At 45.7% G+C, this 21,672-nt stretch overlaps 1 protein-coding gene across 1 annotated transcript in view; it reads left to right on the top strand.

The window, feature by feature from the left end:
* Nucleotides 1–21,672, top strand: part of LOC132837378 (histone H4) — a 565,847-nt gene that overhangs the window by 136,383 nt on the left and 407,792 nt on the right. The window contains exon 4 of the mRNA XM_060857045.1: nt 6,842–6,853. Within this exon, the coding sequence (XP_060713028.1) occupies nt 6,842–6,853 (12 nt within the window). The remainder of the gene's footprint in view (nt 1–6,841; nt 6,854–21,672) is intronic.

Below are 21,672 nucleotides of genomic sequence, written 5' to 3'. Positions count from 1 at the left end.
AACTCCCCCTCCCACTCTGCCGAGGACATGGAGGTCCTGGGCCTCCTTCACCACCGCTCCCTCACCACCAGACGCCTGGAGGAAGAACGCCTCATCTTCCACCTCGGAACACTTCAACCCCAGGGCATCAATGTGGACTTCAACAGCTTCCTCATTTCCCCTTCCCCCACCTCAACCTAGTTTCAAACTTCCAGTTAAGCACTGTCCCCATGACTTGTCCGACCTGCCTAGCTCCTTTTCCACCTATCCACTCCACCCTCTCCTCCCTGACCTATCACCTTCATCCCCTCCCCCACTCACCCATTGTCCTCTATGCTATTTTCTCCCCACCCACACCCTCCTCTAGCTTATCTCTCCACGCTTCAGGCTCACTGCCTTTATTCCTGATGAAGGGCTTTTGCCCGAAACGTCGATTTTGCTGCACTTTGGATGCTGCCTGAACTGCTGTGCTCTTCCAGCACCACTGATTCAGAACCTTCAACATATTGTCTAGCCATCACCATTGTTAACAGCTAACCTGAGAAAGCAACTTTTTTTAAGAAAAAGATTTTGTGATTTACACATGAAAGAAATGAACCTGTCCTGCAGATGTGAACTTGAATCTTGCTGTGGCAGGTGGTGGATTTGGAATTCAATTTTAAACAAAAACAGATCTGGAGTTAAGACTCTAATGATGACTGTTGTCAGGAACAAACAATCATCTGGTTCAAAATTGAAGATTGAGGTGAGGAGGAGTTTCTTCTCTGAGGGTTGCATGTCGTTGGAACTCCTTGCCACAGAGAGCTGTGTGTGGGGACAGGGAGTAGTTTTAAGGGTGAGATAGATAGGTTCTTGATCAGCCATAGAATTGAGGGTTACATGTTAAGTGCAGGAAAGTGAGCGTGAGGAATGGGGCATCAGCCACAATGCTATTGAATGGATGATCAGGCTAGAGGGACCGAATGGCCTTCTCCTGATCCTGTCTGTGGTGGTCCTTAAGGGAATGAAACCTGACCTCCTGACCCGCTCTGGTCTGCACGTGATTCCTAACCCTTTGCAAACTCTTCACTGCCTTCTGACTGAGCCAGTCGATTGGTTCAAGGACATTTTGGAATTGCATCCACTTCCCATCTTGGCAGAGATGGCCACATTCTGTTCAGACTACAGAGAAATAACACTTGGCAGGGTCAGCTTTTGACTTGTTCTAATCATGTGCTTTGCCAAGGCAAATTGGTCTGTATAATGACCCCAGATATTCACAGCTCCTCCTGTACACTGGTTGTATTTCAGGCAAAGTTTGTTCTTCTCATCTGTTTTCATAGAGTCATGCAGCACGGAAACAGACCCTTCAGCCCAACTCGCCCATGCTGTCAAGGTTGCCCAAACTCAACTCGTCCCATTTATCTGCATTTGGCGCATATCTCTCTGCACTTTTCTTATCCATGTACCTTTACAAATGTCTCTTACATGTACTTGTACCTGCCTCTACCACTTCCTCTGGCAGCTCATTCCATATACTCACTGCCCTCTGTGTGATAAATTTGCATCTCAGGTCCCTTTTTAATCTTTCCCCCCTCACCTTAAACCTATGCCCACTAGTTTTGGACACCCCTACATTGGAGAAAAGACCATACATATTCACCTTTTCTGTACCCCTTGTGATTTTATAACCTCTATAAGGTCACCCCATAGCCTCCAACACTCCAGGGGAGAAAAGCTCCCAGCTTATGAAGCTTCTGCTTCTCATTCAAATCCTGGAACCGTGGTAACAACTTTGTAAATCTTTTCTGTAACTTTTCTAGCTTAACGACCTCCTTTCTACAGCAGGTTGGCCAGGACTGTACACAGTATTCTAAAAATGGACTCACCAACATCCTGTACAGCTGTAACATGATGCCCCAACTCCTGTCATCAGTGCTCTGACCAGTGAAGGCAAGCAAGCCAAATGCTAACTTCACCACAGTGTCAAGCTGCAATGCCACATTTAAGGGACTGTCTTCTAGCACCCCATAGGTCTGCTTGTTCAGAAACACTCCCCAGACGATAGCATCAATAAAGATGTATCTAGACAGATGCATGAATGGACCTCTCAATATTCTGTAAGTTTCAATCAGGTTCTCTCTCATATTTCTAAACTCCATCAAGACCAGAGTCCACAACCTCTCCTCATATGAGAGGTGCTTCATCCCTGGGATTTTTCTTATAAACCCCCTCCTGACCCCCTCCAAGTTCAGCACATCCTTCCTGAGATAGGGGGCCCAAAACTGCTCACAATGTCCCAAATGTGGTCTGACCAGAGCCTTATACAGCCTCAGCAGTACATCCCTGCTCTTGTATTCTAACCCTCCCGAAATGAATGCTAACATTACATTTGCCTTCCTAACTGCCAACTGAACCTGCCTGTTAACCTGAAGAGAATCCTGAACTCGGACTCCCAAGTCCCTTCGTGCTTCAGATTTCCGGAACCTTTCCCCATTTAGGAAACAGTCTCTTTCTCTATTATTCTAATCCCATTGCATACCCTCCCACACTGTCATCCATCTGCCAACCGAACCTTAATAGGATCCTGAACTCGGACTCACCCCCGAGGACCTTGTTTGTGCTTCAGGCCTGGCAGCATCTGTCCAGAGACAGACAGAGAGAAAGCGGGGTCAACGTTTCGAGTCCGGGACAGCCGTCCTTCGGGAGAGTGGCCTTTGGTCTTGATGTGCCGCCGCACAATTTCTTGTTCGCTCCCACCTCTCTGTCTGTGTGTGTATTTGTGATTATTATTGAGTTTGGCGAGTCCCGGAGCCGGCCCTGTTGTTTCTCTCTCCTGAAAGGGTTGTCCCTTTAAAGAGTCTTTCCCCTGAAGCAGCTGCTAACGGTCACTTGGGGCACGAGGCGGCCGTTAACCGCCATCTCGCGCGGGGCCTGAGGGGGCGGGGCCTGAAGCTCAAATGGCGCCGGGGCCACGCGGGAAGGAAAAGCGCCGAGGGAGAGCGGACTGTGTCAACATGTCCCGTTCCCGAGGGTCAGGATGGTGGTTATTGGCGGGTGGAGGGGGACAGGAGAGATTCCCCCTCCCAGTGAGGTATCTTGTACAGACCGCGAGGTCTCTCTCTACATCTACCTCTCTGTGTGTTTGACTGTCCATGACTTGCTTTAACTCTTTGACAATGTTGATGAATCTCGATGACTCTGTGATCTTGTGTTTCCCTGTGTCTCTGTATGACCATGTATCTTTATGACCATGCCCCTCTGTATATCTCTGTCTCTCTGTTTCTCTCTGCCTCTCTATGATTTTGCCGAGAGGTGCGAGGGAGGAGCGAAGGATTTCTGAGAAGGTCTTAAGTGGGAAGTGCACCCAACTCCAGCTCCTCGAAAACCGAGTTAGGGAGCTGGAGCTGGATGAACTCCGGATCATCCGGGAGGCTGAGGGGGGAATTAAGAGGATGTACAGGGAGGTGGTCACTCCCCAAACACAGGATAAGGATAGCTGGGTTACTGTCAGCAGGAGGAAAGGGAACCGACGGTTACAGCAGGGGTCCCCTGTGGCTGTTCCCCTCAGCAATAAGTATACTGTTTTGAATACTGCTGGTGGGGATAGCCTACCAGGGGAAAACCATATTTGTCAGGTCTCTGGAACTGGCTCAGAAGGGAAGCGGGAGAAATAGAAAAGTGACGGATTGACAGGAGATTTTGTGGTCAGGAACAGGACTCCCGGAAGGTATGTTCCCTCACCCGTGCCAGGGTTCGGGATGTGGCCAATTGGGTTTCTGAAGGAGGGTGAGCAGCCAGAAATCGTGGTACATATTGGCATCAATGATATAGCCAGGAAAGGGATTGAGAATCTGAAAAGTAATTACAGAGAGTTAGGTTGGAAGCTGAAGAGCAGGACGAGTAGAGTAGTGATCTCGGGTTTGCTACCAGTGCCACAAGTTAGAGAGATGAGGAACAGTCAGCGAATGCAGCTTAACACATATCTGCGAGGCTGGTGCAGGAGGAAGGGCTTCAGATACCTAGACCATTGGGATACCTTCTGGGAAGAAGGTGGGACCTGTATATTAAGGACAGGTTGCACCTGAACAAGAAGGGCATAAATGTCCTGGGTGGGAGCTGTGCTCATATGATTCGGGAGGGTTTAAACTAGTTTGGCAGGGGGTGGGAATCAGAGCCACATGTCTGAGAGGGGGTCAGTTGCAGACGGGACAGTGACAGGATATATTGAATCTATCAGGAAGGTTTCTCACACGTTGAAACAAAGGGATCGTTTCAAGTGTGTCTGCTTTAATGCAAGGAGTGTCCGAAATAAGAGTGACAAACTTAGAGCATGGATCAGCACTTGGGGCTATGATGTTGTGGTCATAATGGAGACGTGGGTTTCACAGGGGCAGGAACGGTTGCTTGGTGTTCCAGGGTTTAGAATGTTTAAAAAGAACAAGGAGGGTGGAAAAATAGGAGGGGGTGTAGCATTGCTAATCAGAGAGTGCATCACAGCTACAGAAACGAAGGTTGCGGAGGAAGGTTTGTCTGCTGAGTCAGTTTGGGTGGAAGTTAGGAACAGCAAGGGTTTTCTACAGAACACCTAATTCGCAATAGAGAGATTGAAGATCTCATAGGCGGGCAGATTCTGGAAAAGTGCAGAAGTAGCACATATGAGTGATTTCAGCTTTCCCAATATCGACTGGAACCTCCTAAGTGCAGATGGTTTGAATGGAGCCGTTTTTGCCAGGTGTGTTCAGGAAGGGTTCCTTACTCAGTATGTGGACAGGACAATGAGTGGAGATTAGATTACCTACAGTGTGGAAACAGGCCCCTGGCACACAAGTCCACCAACCCTCCGAAGAGCGACCCTCCGAAGAGCAACCCACCCAGATGCATTCCCCTACATTTACCCCTTCATCTATCACTACAGGCAATTTAGATTAGATTAGATTACTTACAGTGTGGAAACAGGCCCTTTGGCCCAACAAGTCCACACCGACCCGCCGAAGCACAACCCACCCAGATCCATTCCCCTACAGTTACCCCTGCCCCTAACACTACAGGCAATTTAGCATGGCCAATTCACCTAACCTGCACATTTTTGGATGGTGGGAGGAAACCGGAGCACCCAGAGGAAACCCATGCAGGCATGCGGAGAATGTGCAAACTCTACACAGACAGTTGCCCTGAGAAGGGAATTGAACTTGAGTCTCTGGCACTGTGAGGTAGCAGTGCTCATCACGGTGCTACCGTGCCGCCCATAAAGGCCATTTTGGATTTGGTGCTTGGAAACGAGCCAGAACAGGTGTCAGATCTCGCGGTGGGAGAGCACTTTGGTGAAAGTGATCACAACTGCCTCACATTTAGCATAGCCTTGGAGTGGGAAAGGAGCAATTACCCAAGGGACATATTTAATTGGGGAAAAGGAAATTAAAACTCTATCAGACAGGATTTGGGAAGTACAGACTGGGAGCAATTGTTCCACAGAAAGGGCATAGCAGACATGTGGAGACTATTTAAGGAGAAGTTGGTGCGAGTGATGCATGAACTTGGTCCTCTGAGACAGGTAAGAAGGGGTAAGATTAAGGAACCTTGAATGATGAGAACAGAGGAACTTCTTGTCAAAAGGAAGAAGACAGCTTATGTAAGGTGGAGGAAGCAAGGGTCTAAGCACAGCTTTAGAGGATTACAGGCTTGCGAGAAAGGAACTCAGAAATGGACTGAGGAGAGTCAGGAGGGGGCACGAGAAAGGCTTGGCAAGAAGGATTAGGGAGAGTCCAAAGGCATTTTACTCATACTTGATGAATAAGAGAATGATCAGGGAGAAGGTAGGTCTGATCAGGGATAGCGTAGGGAACTTGTGAGTGGCGTCTGAGCAGATAAGGGAAGTTCTAAATGAATTTTTTGCTTTGATTTTCACCAAGAAAAGGGAACTTGTTGTAAATGAAAACTTAGGAGCTGGGACACAGTCTTAACGCGATCAAGATTGATGAAGTTGATGCGCTAGAAATTTTGAAAAATATTAAGATTGATAAGTCCCCCGGGCCAGACCAGATTTATTGCAGGCTACTCCGGGAAGCAAGAAAGGAGGTTGCTAATCCGCTGGCGAGGATATTTGCCTCCTCACTCTCCACGGGAGTTGTACCGGAGATTTGGAAGGAGGTGAATGTTGTTTTTCTTTTCAAGAAGGGTAATAGGGAAATCCCTGGCAATTACAGACCAGTCAGTCTTACGTCTGTGGTCAGCAAAGTTTTGGAAACAATTCTGAGGGACAGCATTTATGACTATTTGGCAAAGCATAGTATGATTAAAGGCAGTCAGCATGGCTTTGTGAGGGACAGGTGATGCCTCACCAATCTTATTGAGTTCTTTTGAGGAGGTGTCAAGACAGGTCGATGATGGTCGAGCAGTGGATGTGGTGTATATGGACTTCAGCAAGGCATTTGATAGGGATCCCCATGGTAGGCTCATTCATAAAGTCAGGAATTATGGGACTCGGGGAGATTTGGCTATCTGGATTCAGAATTGGCTAGCTGACAGAAGGCAGAGAGTGATTGTAGATGGAAAGTATTCTGCCTGGAGATCAGTGTTGAGTGGGGTCCCGCAGGGCTCTGTTCTTGGGTCTCTGCTCTTTGTAGTTTTTAGAAATGACTTGGGTGAGGAGGTTGAGGGGTGAGTTAATAAATTTGCAGATGACACAAAGGTTGGAGGTATCATTGATAGTATAGAGGGCTATTGCAGGCTGTAGTGCGACATGGACAGGATGCAGAGCTGTGCTGAGAAATGGCAGATGGAGTTCAACCTGGATAAATACGAAGTGATGCATTTTGGAAGGTCAAACTTGAATGCTGAATATAGGATTAAAGACCGGATTCTTGGCATTGTGGAAGAACAGAGCGATCTTGGTGTGTAAGTGCATAGATCCCTCAAAGTTGCCACCCATGTGGATAGGGTTATTAAGAAAACATATGGTGTTTTGGCTTTCATTAACAGGGGAATCGAGTTTCAGAGCCGCGAGGTTTTGCTGCAGCTCTACAAGTCCTTGGTGAGACCACACTTGGAATATTGAGTCCAGTTCTGGTCGCCCTAGCATATGAAAGATACAGAGGCTTTGGAGAGGGTGCAAAGAAGGTTCACCAGGATGTTGCCTGGACTGGAGGGCTTGCCTTATGAAGAAAGGTTGAATAAGCTTGGACCTTTCTCTCTGGAGAGAAGGAGAAAGAGAGGAGACCTGATGGAGGTGTACAAAATAATGAGAGGAATAGATAGAGTTGTTGTGATTCTGCTCGCCGAGCTGGGAGTTTTGTTGCAAACGTTTCGTCCCCTTTCTAGGTGACATCTTCAGTGCTTGGGAGCCTCCTGTGAAGCGCTTCTGTGCTGATTCCTCCGGCATTTATAGTGGTTTGAATCTGCCGCTTCCGGTTGTCAGTTGCTGTCCGCTGCAGTGGCCGGTATATAGGGTCTAGGTCGATGTGTCTGTTGATAGAATCTCTGGATGAGTGCCATGCCTCTAGGATTCTATGGACTACCTAAAGTACACAAACCAGACATCCCACTCAGACCCATAGTATCACTACCAGGAACACCATCACACAAACTGGCTAAAGAGCTACAACAGAAACTGAAACACCTGATCAACGGATCCAGACACTCTATACAGTCAACACAAGAATTCCTGGACATCATCAGAAATATACACATAGACAAGGAAGAAACCATGGTCTCATTTGCTGTAACGGCACTGTTCACTTCTATTGACAAAACCCGAGCCAGAGAAACAATATCCAACCTGCTGGACATACACAACAGACAATAGGATGCTGAACCTATTAACAAAGACGGCACACTTAAAGTACTGGACCTATACCTCACAACACACTTCACATTCAACAACCAGATATACGAACAAATCAACGGAACACCCATGGGCTCACCGATCTCTGGACGCATAGCAGAAGCAGTAATGCAAAGGTTAGAAAAAACAGTTCTAACGCAATTACAACCCAAACTCTGGGTCAGATACGTGGATGACACCTTTGTAATCATTAAAAACACAGAAATAGAGAACACACACCGGATCATCAACGCCACACTCAGGAATCTGATTCACGAGAGAGGAAGAAAAGGGCAACTAGCTCCCATTCCTAGACGTGATGGTACAAAGAACACCGAACGGAGAATTCACAACGAAGGTATACAGGAAAGCCACACACACAGACCAAGTCCTGAACTATGAAAGCAACCACCCCAACACACACAAACGAAGTTGCATCAGGACATTATTCAAAAGGGCCACAACACACTGCAGCACACCTGAACTACAAAAAGAGGAAGAAGAGCACCTATGCAAGGTATTCACCAAGAACGGATACCCGCACAATTTCATCAACAGATGCCTTAGGGAAAGACAACGAAATGAGGACATGCCACAACCCAAAGGACTGGCCACACTCCCATACATCAGGAGCATTTCTGACCTGACAGCCAGACTGCTGCGACCACTAGGACTCATAACAGCACACAAACCAACAGCCACCCTCAGACAACAACTCACCAGGACAAAGGACCCAATACCCAGCATGAGCAAAACCAACGTAGTGTACAAAATCCCATGCAAGGACTGCAGAAAACACTACATAGGACAAACAGGAAAACAGCTAACAGCTCGCATCCACGAACACCAACTAGTTACGAAACGACACGACCAACTACCCCAAGTAGCCATACACTCAGATGACATACAACACGAATTCGATTGGGACAACACCACTATTATAGGGCAGGCCAAACAGAGAACAGCCAGGGAACAGAGAACAGCAAAGGGGACGAAACGTTTGCAACAAAAACTCCCAGCTCGGCGAGCAGAACCACAACAACGAGCATCCGAGCTACATATCTTCTCACAAACTTTGAATAGATAGAGTCAATAGCCAGAGACCTTTCCCCGGGGCAGGATTGACTGGTATGAGGAGTTATAGTTTGAAGATATTAGGAGGAAGGTATAAAGGAGACGTCCGAGGTATGTTCTTTATGCAGAGAGTTGTGAATGCATGGAATGCGTTGCCAGCTGTGGTAGTGGAAACAGAGTCCGGAGATTGGTGAGCCCATGGGTGTTCCGTTGATTTGTTCGTATATCTGGTTGTTGAATGTGAAGTGTGTTGTGAGGTATAGGTCCAGTACTTTAAGTGTGCCGTCTTTGTTAATAGGTTCAGCATCCTATTGTCTGTTGTGTATGTCCAGCAGGTTGGATATTGTTTCTCTGGCTCGGGTTTTGTCAATAGAAGCGACTGCTAGACATGCACGTGGATAACAGTGAGTTGAGGGGTGCATAGGATAAGTTATGAAATTTAACATTAGGATTAAACCTCAGCACAACATCGTGGGCCAAAGGGCCTGTTCTGTGCTATACTTTTCTATGCTCTATGACCCTCTGACTCTCTCCGTTACTATGTAACTTTCTCTGAGTGTATGGTGGGAGTACAGTTTGTTGCTGAGCACAACAATTCCTGCCTTAGAAAAGTGCCTAACAGTTTGCTTTAATCACAGGCATTCCTGTGTCAGTCCTAGAGCTGAGTGCCCTCCGGGAAACGCGGTAGTGGAGGGAGACAGCACCCCTTTTAACCACTTGGTTTGACTCCAATTCAATATATTTTCCTGAAGGATGTGAGGCAACTTGTTGGGAATACTCCAACCACAGTAGAGCCGTACACACAATCATCAACATCAGCAAACATCAAGAGGACAACTATCACTGTGTTGCTTCTAACCAGGATGCAGCGTCTCTCCTGAACAGCAAATTCCTCGCCGTTTCAGTGAACAGTAAGTTTGTAAGCGACTTTATAGAAATCCACATTATCAGAGCAATGTGATAGCACTGGGGGAGCGTGCAGATGGAGATTTATCAGGATTTTACTTTGGTTGCTAGAGAGTTTCAGTGATGGAGAGTGATTGGACAGACTGTGGTTGTTTTCCTGAGAGCAGAGGAGATTGAGTGTGGTGACATGATTGAGATGTATCAATAAAGAGGGGTGTAGATAGGATACACAGGAAGAAACTTTTCTCCCCTTGATGGAGTGATCAATGACTAGGGGAGGGACATAGATTGAAAGTAAGGGATAGGAGGTTTAGAGAGGGATGTGAGGGAAAACCTTTTCACCCAGGGGGTAGTGGGGAATCTGGAACTCACTGCCTGACAGGGTGAGAGAGGCTGAAATCCTCATCACATTGAAGAAGGATTTAGATGTTCACATGTGATGCCAGGCTAGAGTCAGATTAAGTGGTCCTTGCAGTTTCACTTGTAGTTTCTTTCAGTTTCGACTAAATTAACAACAGGGCAAGGTGAATTGGAATAGGGAACGTTACACTGATGGCTAATTGCTTTTCATTTCATCTTATTTTGATGGGATGCCTAAATTTTAGGCCCTGGGACATCAATCTGTAGATTGCCCCAGTACAACAGCTTAATGTCTAAGAGTGGACCCTTCTGGTCTTGGTCTTTGGGGCAAGAAACCATTCCCTCTGGGTCTAGCATCATTCACATGAGGAACATTGCCATTTCATTATCTTGAGTGTTTCTTTGGTGATACAAAGATAGGTGGAAGGACAGGTAGTATCGAGTAAGTGGGGAGGCTGTGGAAGGATTTGGACAGGCTGGGAGAGTGGGCAATGAAATGGCAGATGGAATACAATGTGGGAAAGTGGGAAGTTATGTACTTTAGTAGGAAGAACAGAGACAGAGACTGTTTTCTAAATGGGGAAAGGGTTCGGAAATCTGATGCACAAAGGGACTTGGGAGTCCGAGTTCAGGATTCTCTTCAGGTTAACAAACAGATTCAGTTGGCAGTTAGGAAGGCAAATGTAATGATAGCATTCATTTCGGGAGGGTTAGAATACAAGAGCAGGGATGTACTGCTGAGGCTGTATCAGGCTCTGGTCAGACCACATTTGGGACATTGTGAGCAGTTTTGGGCCCCCTATCTCAGGAAGGATGTGCTGAACATGGAAGGTTTCCAGAGGGGGTTTACAAGAAAAATCCCAGGGATGAAGAACTTGTCATATGAGGAGAGATTGAGGTCTCTGAGTCTGGACTCAATGGAATTTAGAAGGGTGAGAGAGAATCTGTTTGAAATTTGGAGAATACTGAGAGACCCAGATAGAGTGGGTATGGAGAAGATGTTTCCACGAGTAGGAGAGACTAGGACCCAAAGGCACAGCCTCGGAGTGAAGGGAACTCTCTTTCGAACTGAGATGAGGAGGAATTTCTTCAGCCAGACAGTGGGGAATCTGTAGAACTCATTACTGCAGACGGCTGTCATTATGTCTTTAAGACAGAGATAGATAGGTTCTTGATCAGTAAGAGGATCATCTGTTACAGAGAGAAGGCAGGAGAATGATGTTAACAAACATATCAGCCATGCCAGAATGGCAGAGCCGGCTTGATGGGCCGAATGACTGTTCTATCTTAGTGACTAATGGCCTGTGATGCAAAACACAGTTTTGGCCCTCAGAATCAGAGCTTCCTGAGCATGTGCTATGAGCCACCCACACTAAAAGGTGTGCAGGCAGCTGGATGACCAATTGAACATACGGGCTCAGAGCCCTTGGGAGCCTGCTTCTCTCGTTGTTTCTGGCTGTTACTGATCTCATCCCAGCCTCAACTCCAATTTCCTGCTCCCACTCCCTTTTAACCCTCACTCATTGACAATCTGTCTGTCCCTCTCCTTCAATTTATTTAGTGTCCCGACATGCACCCACTCACTGGGGGGTGAATTTCCACCCCCTCTTCCTTGGAGAGAAGTCATTTCTCAACATCTCACTTTTCAGTCTGTCCCACCCCCTTCTCGTGAAACAATGACCCTCTCGTCCTAAATTGTCACACCTGAGGAAACATCCTCTCTGTCTCCTTTGTCAATCCCACCCCCTTTACCACCCTATAGCCCTCAGTTGGATCTCCCTTATTCCTCTAAACTCCAGAGCATATTGGCCTTAACTGTTCAAACTGTCTTTTGAAGACAAACCCCTCATCTTTGAACATGAAATGTACAAAATCACGTTAGATGGTATCTTGGGTGTAGAATATACATCTCAAAGTGAGTGAGTCATAGTTTCTGAGAGGTCTACAGCCCAGGAAAAGGCCCATTGAGTCTGTCCTGGTCAGAAACAACTACCTCACTATTCTCTAATCCCATTTCCCTAGTACTTGGCCCCATAGCCTTGGTATCCAGAGTTTTTGTTCTTTTTTTTTGAACAGTACAGCACAGAACAGGCCCTTCAGCCCACAATGTTGTGCCGACCATTGATCCTCATGTATGCACCCTCAAATTTCTGTGACCATATGCATGTCCAACAGTCTCTTAAATGTCCCCAATGACCTTGCTTCCACAACTGCTGCTGGCAACGCATTCCATGCTCTCCCAACTCTGTGTAAAGAACCCGCCTCTGACATCCCCTCTATACTTTCCTCCAACCAGCTTAAAACTATGACCCCTCGTGTTAGCCATTTCTGCTCTGGGAAATACTCTCTGGCTATTGACTCTATCTATGCCTCTCATTATCTTGTATACCTCAATTAGGTCCCCTCTCTTCCTCCTTTTCTCTAATGAAAGAAGTCCGAGCTCAGTCAACCTCTCTTCATAAGATAAACCTTCTCTGAACCCTCTCCAAAGCATCCACATAGGGCAACCAGAACTAGACGCAGTATTCCAAGTGCGGTCTAACCAAAGTTTTATAGAGCTGCAATAAGATCTTACAACTTTTAAACTCAATCCCCCTGTTAATGAAAGCCGAAACACCATACGCTTTCTTAACAACCCTTTCCACTTGGGTGGCCATTTTAAGGGATCTTTGTATCTGCACACCAAGATCCCTGTGTTCCTCCACACTGCCAAAAATCCTATCCTTAATCCTGTACTCAGCTTTCAAATTCGACCTTCCAAAATGCATCACCTCACATTTATTCAGGTTGAACTCCATCTGCCAGCACTTAGCCCATCTCTGCATCCTGTCAATATCCCGCTGCAGCCTACAACAGCCATCTATTCAGTCAACGACACCTCCAACCTTTTGTGTCGTCTGCAAACTTGCTGACCCATCCTTCAATCCCCTCATCCAAGTCATTAATAAAAATTACAAACAATAGAGGCCCAAGGACAGAGCCCTGTGGAACACCACTCACCACTGACTTCCAGGCAGAATATTTTCCTTCTACTACCACTGCTGTCTTCTGTTGGCCAGCCAATTCTGTATCCAGACAGCTAAGTTTCATTGTATCCCATTCCTCCTGACCTTCTGAATGAGCCTACCATGGGTAACCTTATCAAATGCCTTGCTGAAGTTCACATACACCACATCCACAGCTCGACCCTCATCAACGTTTCTAGTCACATCCTCAAAGAACTCGATAAGGTTTGTGAGGCATGACCTGCCCCTCTCAAAGCCGTGTTGACCGCATTTAATCAAGTCATGCTCTTCCAGATGGCCATAAATCCTATCCCTCAGAATCCTTTCTAACACCTTGCAGACGACAGGCATGAGACTTACTGGTCTGTAATTGTCGGGGATTTCCATATTTCCTTTCTTGAAGAGAGGAATTACATTTCCTCTCTGCAGTCCTCAGGTACGACTCCAGGGGAGAGCTAGGATGCAAAGATCTTCGCAAGTGGCGAAGCAATTGCATTTCTCGTTTCCAAAAGCAGCCAAGGACAAATCTGGTTCGGGCCTGGCAACTTGTCAATCTTAATGTTTGACTCATCTAAATCCTCCTTCAATGTAATGAGACTTTCTGCGTCCCCCACCCTTACAGGCAATGACTTCCAGATTGCACACCATCCTCTGAGTGTGCAAGATTTTCCTCACATTCCCTCGAAACCTCCTGATCCTTACCTTCAATCTGTACCCTTCCCCCACCTCCGTTAAGCGGGGAAACTTTCTTCCTGCCTCCCCTATCATCTTCTCTCATTTTATACATCCCTCTCTTTCAATCCACTCTGCTGTAAGGACAACAACCCCAGTCTGTCCAACCTCTCTCAATCATTGAAACTCTCCAGCACCCAAGGCAGTATGCTGGTAAATCTCCCTGTGCATCCTCTCACAATTCATTTAGATATGTACCGTTGGTAAAGTGTCTTTTCTTTATTTACAACTCATTCTAATGGTGCAGCAGGAAGGAAACACGTAAGTTTTTTTGCAGTGAAAAAGAAGGCAGTTAATTTTTAATCGGCAGAGTTATGTTTTTAGCAGGTGGTTAATGTAAAGTCACCATTGTCTCATTAGACAGAGAGAGAGAGAGAGAGAGGGAGGGAGGTGTGGGGGAGACAAAGAGAGCAAAAGCAACAACTGTTTTATGGTTTAACCGGAGGGTCACCACATCTAAGGCACAGGGAATGATCATTCACAGCAATCTCAACCAGAGCAGCTGTGAACCACATGCTGTCAGCGTGACTATACATTGTAAACCAACTGAGCTAACCAACCCCTGCATGGCCAGTGGCAAAAACATTGGGTGGCATAGTGGCTCAATGGTTAGCATTGCTGCCTCACAGCGTCAGGGACCCAGGAACAATTCCAGCCTCGGGTGGTTGCCTATTGGGAGTTTGCACATTCTCCCCTTCTCTGCATGGGTTTTCTGCGGGTGTTCCGGTTTCCTCCCACAATCCAAAGATGTGCAGTTTAGATGGATTTGCCTTGCTAAGTTGACCATAGTGTGAGAGTTATGCAGGCTAGAAGGGATAGTCATGGGAAATGCAGGGTTACAGGGATTGGAGAGGTGGTGGGTCTGGGTCAGATGCTATTCAGTGGGTCAGGGTGTGGACCCAACAGGCTGAAAGGCCTGCTTCTGAGCTGCAGGATTCTATGATGTGCTTGTTAGAGGAATGTCCATGGTTAATGCAGGGTTATGGGGGTAGGGTCAGGGTCTGGGTGGGATCCTTTTCACTGGCTTGGGACAGACTGGATGGGCTGAATGGTCTCTTTCCACACTGTATGGACTCTGTCGACATCAATGTTTAGCTCAATGTTGGGGCAATTTATTCTGATCTCAATTTTGATGAGATTCACTTTCAGTTTCTGAAATAATGGGGAAGCAAAATCCTATGTTTTCAGCTCCCCAGGGTATGCCCTGCAGATGTGAATGTGAATCCTGCTGAGGCAGGTGGTGGATTTGGAATGCGATTTTAAACAAAAACAGATCTGGAGTTAAGACTCTAATGATGACTGTTGTCAGGAACAAACAACCATCTGGTTCAAAATTGAAGACTGAGGTGAGGAGGAATTTCTTCTCTCAGAAGGTTGAGAGTGTTTGGAACTCCTTGCCACAGAGAGCTGTGTGTGGGGACAGGAGCAGGTTTAAAGCTGGGATTGATAGGTTCTTGATCAGTCGGGGAATTGAGGGTTACATGTTAAGTGCAGGAAGGTGAGCGTGAGGAATGGGGCATCAGCCACAATGCTATTGAATGGCTGAGCAGGCTCAAGGGGCCGAATGGCCTTCTCCTGTTCCTGTCTGTGATTTTCCTTAAGGGAATGAAATCTGCCTCCTTAGTCGGCTCTGCACGTGATTCCTAACCCTTTGCAAACACTTCACTGCCTCTGGCTGAGCAAGTCGATAGGTTCAAGGACATTTTTGGAATTGCATCCACTTCCCACCTTGGCAGAGATGGCCACATCCTGTTCAGACTACAGAGAAATAACATTTGTCAGGGTCAGTTTTTGGCTTGTTCCAATCACATGCTTTGCTTAGAAAAATTGGTCTGGATAATGGCCCCAGGTATTCACAGATCGTCCTGTACACTGGTTGTCTTTCAATCAAAGTTTGTTATTCACATCCATTTTCATACAGCAATACAGCATGGAAACAGGCCCATCGGCCCAACCCGCCCGTGCCTGCCAAGTTTCCCAAACTCAACTAGTTTGTCTGCATTTGGCCCATATCGCTCTAAACCTTTCTTATCCATATACCTTTCCTTTGAAATGTTGTAATTGTACCTGCCTCTACTACTTCCTCTGGCAGCTCATTCCATGTACTGACTGCCCTCCGTGTGATAAATTTGCCTCTCAGATTGCTTTTGAATCTTTCCCCCTCACCTTCAACCTATACCCATTAGTTTTGGACATCCTTACCCTGGGGAAAGGACCATACCTATTTACCTGATCTATGCCCCTCACGACGTTATAACCTCAATAAGGTCACCTCACCAGCCTCTGACACTCCAGGGGAGAAAAGCTCCCAGCTTACGCAGCTTCTCCTTATAACTCAAACTCAGCAATCTTAGTAACATCTTTGTCAATCTTTTCTGTAACCTTTCGAGCTTAAGAACATCCTTTCTACAGTAGGCTGACCAGAACTGTACGCAGTATTCTAAAAATGGTCTCCCCAACATCCTGTAGAGCTGTAACATGATGCCCTAACTCCTGTTGTCAGTGCTCTGACCAATGAAGACAAGCGTGCCAAATGTCGCCTTCACCACCGTGTCTAGCTGCAATGCCACATTCAAGGAACAATCTATCTCCATACCAAGGTCTCTTTATTTGGAAACAGTCCCCAGACTTATACAATGAACAGTATAAGCCCTGCCCTGGTTTGCCTTACCAAAATGCAGCACCTCGCATTTATCTAAATTAAACTTCATCTGTTATTCCTTGACCCACTGGACTAGCTGATCAAATATCCATTATACTTTTCGATAACCTTCTTCTCTGTCTAAAATGCCACCAGTTTTGGTTCTGTTCCTATCTACTACGTTTCAGTATTGACCTGTGTTCAGGCTGACCAAGTGGAACAGCAACCACCCTGCATCACATATGCCATCCTGAGGCACAAATGTACAGGAGAGGATGAGGAACCAGGTCAAGATGAAGAGGGAAAAGTTTATGCCAACCTTCACGTTTCTGCGACTTGGCTAAGTTTTGTCTCAATTCACTCAACAAGATGTCAGTTCAAAAGATGGACTTGTCTTGAGAAACCATCTGAATAATGGTCTCTCCCACAACTCTCAGTGGGTCAATTTATACGGCTGTAGCACAATCGAACTGTTGATGGTAGAGATTTGAGATTTTATGTGTCCTTTCCTAACTTGAGCATCCATTTGATTTCCTGGGGAATGGGTCAAGGCAGACTAGACAATGAACTGAACATACTCTGCATCTTTTATTTAAATTATAGTGAGCTGGAAATAATTCAAGACTGTATCATTCCCTAGCCCTATCTTCATTGTCCTCCAACTTCATCACGTAAAATACATGTCCAGCTCTTTTCCTACCTCATACAGAATCTACCTCCACCACAATCCCAGGCTACACCATCCAAATCCTAACAACGTTGGGAAAAGACATATCTCCTCATGTGACTCCCAGCTCTCTTGCTGACAATCTTGAAATTGTGACCCCTAGTTACTGGCGTACCAACTTGTGATAAAAAATTTCTTCTTTCCCCTGTCAAAATTCTTCATAATTTTGAACATCTCCATAAGGTCTCTCTCTAAATCTTCTCTGCTCCAAGGAGAAGAAGCCTGGTGTCACTAATCCTTCCTTGTATGTAAAATCCTTCATTCCTGCTAGTATTCTAGTAAATCTCCAATGGACCCCCTCCAGAGCTTGAAGATCCTTCCTTAAATAAAGTGCCCAGAACTGAACACATGTGGTCTGACCAATGATTTGTAGAGGTATAGCATCACTTCCTCAGTTTTATACTCAATGCCTCTATTTATAACTGCAAGGATCCTATTAACCTTCTTCACAACAGTTTCAGTTTGCCTGGCCACCTTCAGAGAATGATATGCATGAACCCCAAGGTCCCTCTGCTCCAATGCTCCCTACAAAGATGTACCATTGACCTTGCATTGTTGCTCTGTGTTTCTGTTAGCAAAATGTATTTCATTACATTTGTCTGCATTGGAATTCATCTGCCAGATTTCTGCCCATTTGGTAAAGTTGTCAATCTCCCTGTGAACTCACTCAGCATCATCCTCACAATTCACTCTTCTTCCTGGGTTAGTATCAACTGTGAATTAGAGATTATAATCTCAACACCCAATTCCTAATCATTTATATAACAATGTAGTTATTAATGAGTACAGGTGAGATTCTTCTATGTGCATGTAACTATTAATCTCTACCTGTTCATTACCCATATGTGAATAGATTTACCTGTCTGTTCTTGCTCTGTGAATTGAGACCGTCAATGTTGACTTGTAAATGTGCGAGTGTATTTACCGGTCTGTCCTTGCTGTGTTTTGAGACTGTCGATATTAATCTATGCCTGTCATTTTCTCCTATTTTACTATATGAATGCAGTCACCAATCTATGCCTCTCAACCTCTGCCTTGTCAATATGTGAATTTACTTGTCGATTTCTACCTGTCAGATCCTGTTTGGTGAATGTGAACAGTGCAGGTACCAATATGTATCTGTGAAAATCTGCTCTGTGAATATGAGACTGTCATTATCAGAGTGTACTTGTCAGTTTATGCTGTGTGAAACTTGGAGTGCAGTAATCATTCTGTTCCTGTCAGTTTTAGCTTTGTTAATCTGTCCATAACAGATACGGAAATGCTAATGTGTCACTTAGAAACCGACGAATGGAGATTAATAGTCACACATTTGCATTGCAGTAACTGTGTTGTCATCATTTGTTTATCTGTTTCTGCAACATGAATGTGTGTGTGTGTAGTTATCGAGGAGAAGGTGAGGACTACGGATGCTGGAGATCCGAGCTGAAAATGTGTTGCTCAAAAAGTGCAGCAGGTCAGGCAGCATCCAAAGAGCAGGAGAATCGACGTTTCGGGCATGAGCCCTTCTTCAGGAAATTTACAGAGTTTATGCTATTCTAAGACACAAGCCACAACGGAACATAGGTGATTGAAATCCAGTAAATTTCCAATGAACCCACTTAAGGAGCCTTCCTTAAATAATGTGCCCAGAACTAAAAACAAACATGATCTGACCGACCAAGGACTACAGTTATTAAAAGTCAGATGTCTACAGAACTGATGTCAAATTGTGTGTAGTTATCAGCTTGTACTTATCAATTTCTACTCTTTCGTATCTAAGTGGAAGCCAGTGATATTCTGTGTCTGTGCGATACATTCTGTAATAGTTGTTATGAGGGTGTTGATACTGGGTCTAAATCTTTTCTGCATTTTGTGATTTCTAAGTTGACTGTCAAGTCTGTCGGAGTGGGTGGGGGAGAGAGGAGCTAGGGTGATAGCAGAGGGAAACTGCTTTATTCTGAGAATCATTCTGAATTATGGTCACACATTTCCTGTTTGGGGAGAGAGTCTGGGATCCGTGGTATCACTGAGACATTTTGTTTCAATTTGTACCTATACACTGGTGTTTTCTCGTGAAAGAGAGTTTTATTCTGCATGTCAGTCCATTTCTGTATGATATTTTTTATACCAATATGCAACACCACAGCATGTCATCAGTTTTCTCACCAGAATCAGAATCACTGATATGGTATGGATCAGAAGCAGGCCATTCAGCCCATTGTATATATACTGGGACATTCTCCAGTGCATCAGTTCTGCAGTAATTGTTGGGAATGTGAACTTCATCCACTCATTGTCAGTGTCTATGTGGAAAGGATAATTTGACATCAGTTCTGTAGACATCTGACTTTTAATAACTGTAGTCCTTGGTTGGTCAGATCATGTTTGTTTTTAGTTCTGGGCACATTATTTAAGGAAGGCTCCTTAGGTTCTTGAGAGGGTTCATAGGTGATTGAAATCCAGTAAATCTCCAATGTTCAGTTGTGGCTTGTGTCTTAGTGTAGCATAAACTCTGTAAATAAATTCTTTTCGATGATGCCTAATTGATGCAGGCACTGCTGGGCACTGCATTACCTCAGCTATGATAGGTGATGTTGAGAGTCAATTCACATCTGGAAATAGAGGCTAAACTTTATTCTTTTCCTTTCAGCATCCAGTGGCTGAGAGCAAGGGAGTTTACTCTTGTGCTACCATTCTGTATCTCAGTCCATGTCTCCTGTAGTGAATGGGAAACAGCCGAAGTTCTTTAGTGCCTGTAGGAATCAAGTGCAAGTGAAAACTTAACACACTGCAACAGAAAGGATTCGGTGCTGCTCTTCAGAGTCAAGGGAGGAAAAGCAATGGACCTTTTGTAGCTTGTATAATGCAGAATCTAACAGAGAGGAATTATATAAAATGCCGGTCTTCAGAAAGCCATCAGTTTCTGTGTCAGTGCATTGTGATGTTCTTTTATGCATTTGGTGAAATAACAATCAGTGTAAACTGAATCCATTTGCAACTAAGTGACAAACAATTCAACTGCATTGGAGCTGACTGACCTTGTACGGAAAAGACAATTGGCTAATTTACTTCTGTTTTCTGATGTAGACAGAACATTACCCTGTTCTGTAGTGATGATATACCATTAGCTGTACTCTTGCATTGCTCTATAGTAGTGAGGAGGAATGGAAAATGACTTTTTTTTTTGTCAGGCAGTGCAGAATATGTAAACTGCCAAATTCCATCTATTGAATAATCAACACTGTTCTGCTCTGCTTGAAAATAAAACAGTTTTACAAACCTACCAATTTTGGCTTTCTCTCTCCCCCATCCCCCACCCCCCACCCCAACCCTTTGCTCCACTGCTTTGAAGAGTGGTTATTAGATTCCATTGATGCATGCTGAAAATTGCAGCCAGATTTCACGCTTTTTTCATGATACATCCGAGGGAGAGGAAGGAGGGATGCAGAGCTTTTTGTAGCAAATCGCAATAAATTTTGAAAGAAGTACATAATTAACCAAAACAACGTTCCTGGTTGGGGTGAAACAGACAAAGGCGAAAGTGAGTACTGCAGATGCTACAAACCCACCGACTCCCACAGCTACCTGGATACACCACTTACCACCCTGCATCCTGCAACAACGCCCCTTATCCCAATTCTTCCACACCACCGCTGCCGTATCTGTTCCCAAGAGAACACGCCAGATGGCCTCCCTCTTTCAAGACTGCAATTTCCCCTCCCAAGTGGTGGTTGATGTCCTCCAGTGCATCTCGTCCACTTCCCACCCCTATGCCCTCGAACCCCGCCAACCACAACAAGGACAGAATTCCACACCCCCCAGTCCTCACCTTCCCCCCCATCAACCTCTGAATACATCGCATCATGCTCTGCCATTTCAGCCACCTACAAACGGACCCCATCACCAGAGATATATTTCCTTCCCCTCCTCTATCCATTTTCTGTAAAGACTGTTCACTCCGCGACAACCTCATCAGGTCCATGCCCCCCAGCAACTCATCCGCCCCTCCTGACACCTTCCCCTGCCACAGCAGGAGTTGCAAAACCTGTGCCCAAACCTCCCCCGTCACCTCCATCCAAGGACCCAAAGGAGCCTTCCACATCCACCTGCACTTCCACACGTCATTTACTGTATCCGCTGTTCCCAATGCAATCTTCTCGATATCGGGGAGACAAGACGCTGACTCGCAGAGCGCTTCAGAGATTATCTCCGAGACACCTACACCACCAACCCCACTACTCCGTGGCCCAACACTTCAACTGCCCCTCCCACTGCTGAGAAATGCAGGTCCTGTGCATCCTCCATTGCCATTCCCTTACCACCTGACGCCTGGAGGAAGAACGCCTCATCTTCTGCCTGTGGACCCTCCAACCCCGTGGACTTCATCAGTTTCCTCATTTCCCATTCCACGCCTTACCCCAGTTCCAAGCTTCCAGCTCAGCACTGTCCTCATGACCTGTTCCAT

This window comes from Hemiscyllium ocellatum, chromosome 49 (assembly GCF_020745735.1).
Source record: "Hemiscyllium ocellatum isolate sHemOce1 chromosome 49, sHemOce1.pat.X.cur, whole genome shotgun sequence".
Taxonomy (NCBI): domain Eukaryota; kingdom Metazoa; phylum Chordata; class Chondrichthyes; order Orectolobiformes; family Hemiscylliidae; genus Hemiscyllium; species Hemiscyllium ocellatum.
Note: the sequence above shows the minus strand (reverse complement) of the source record. Positions and strands in the feature narration are given on the sequence as shown.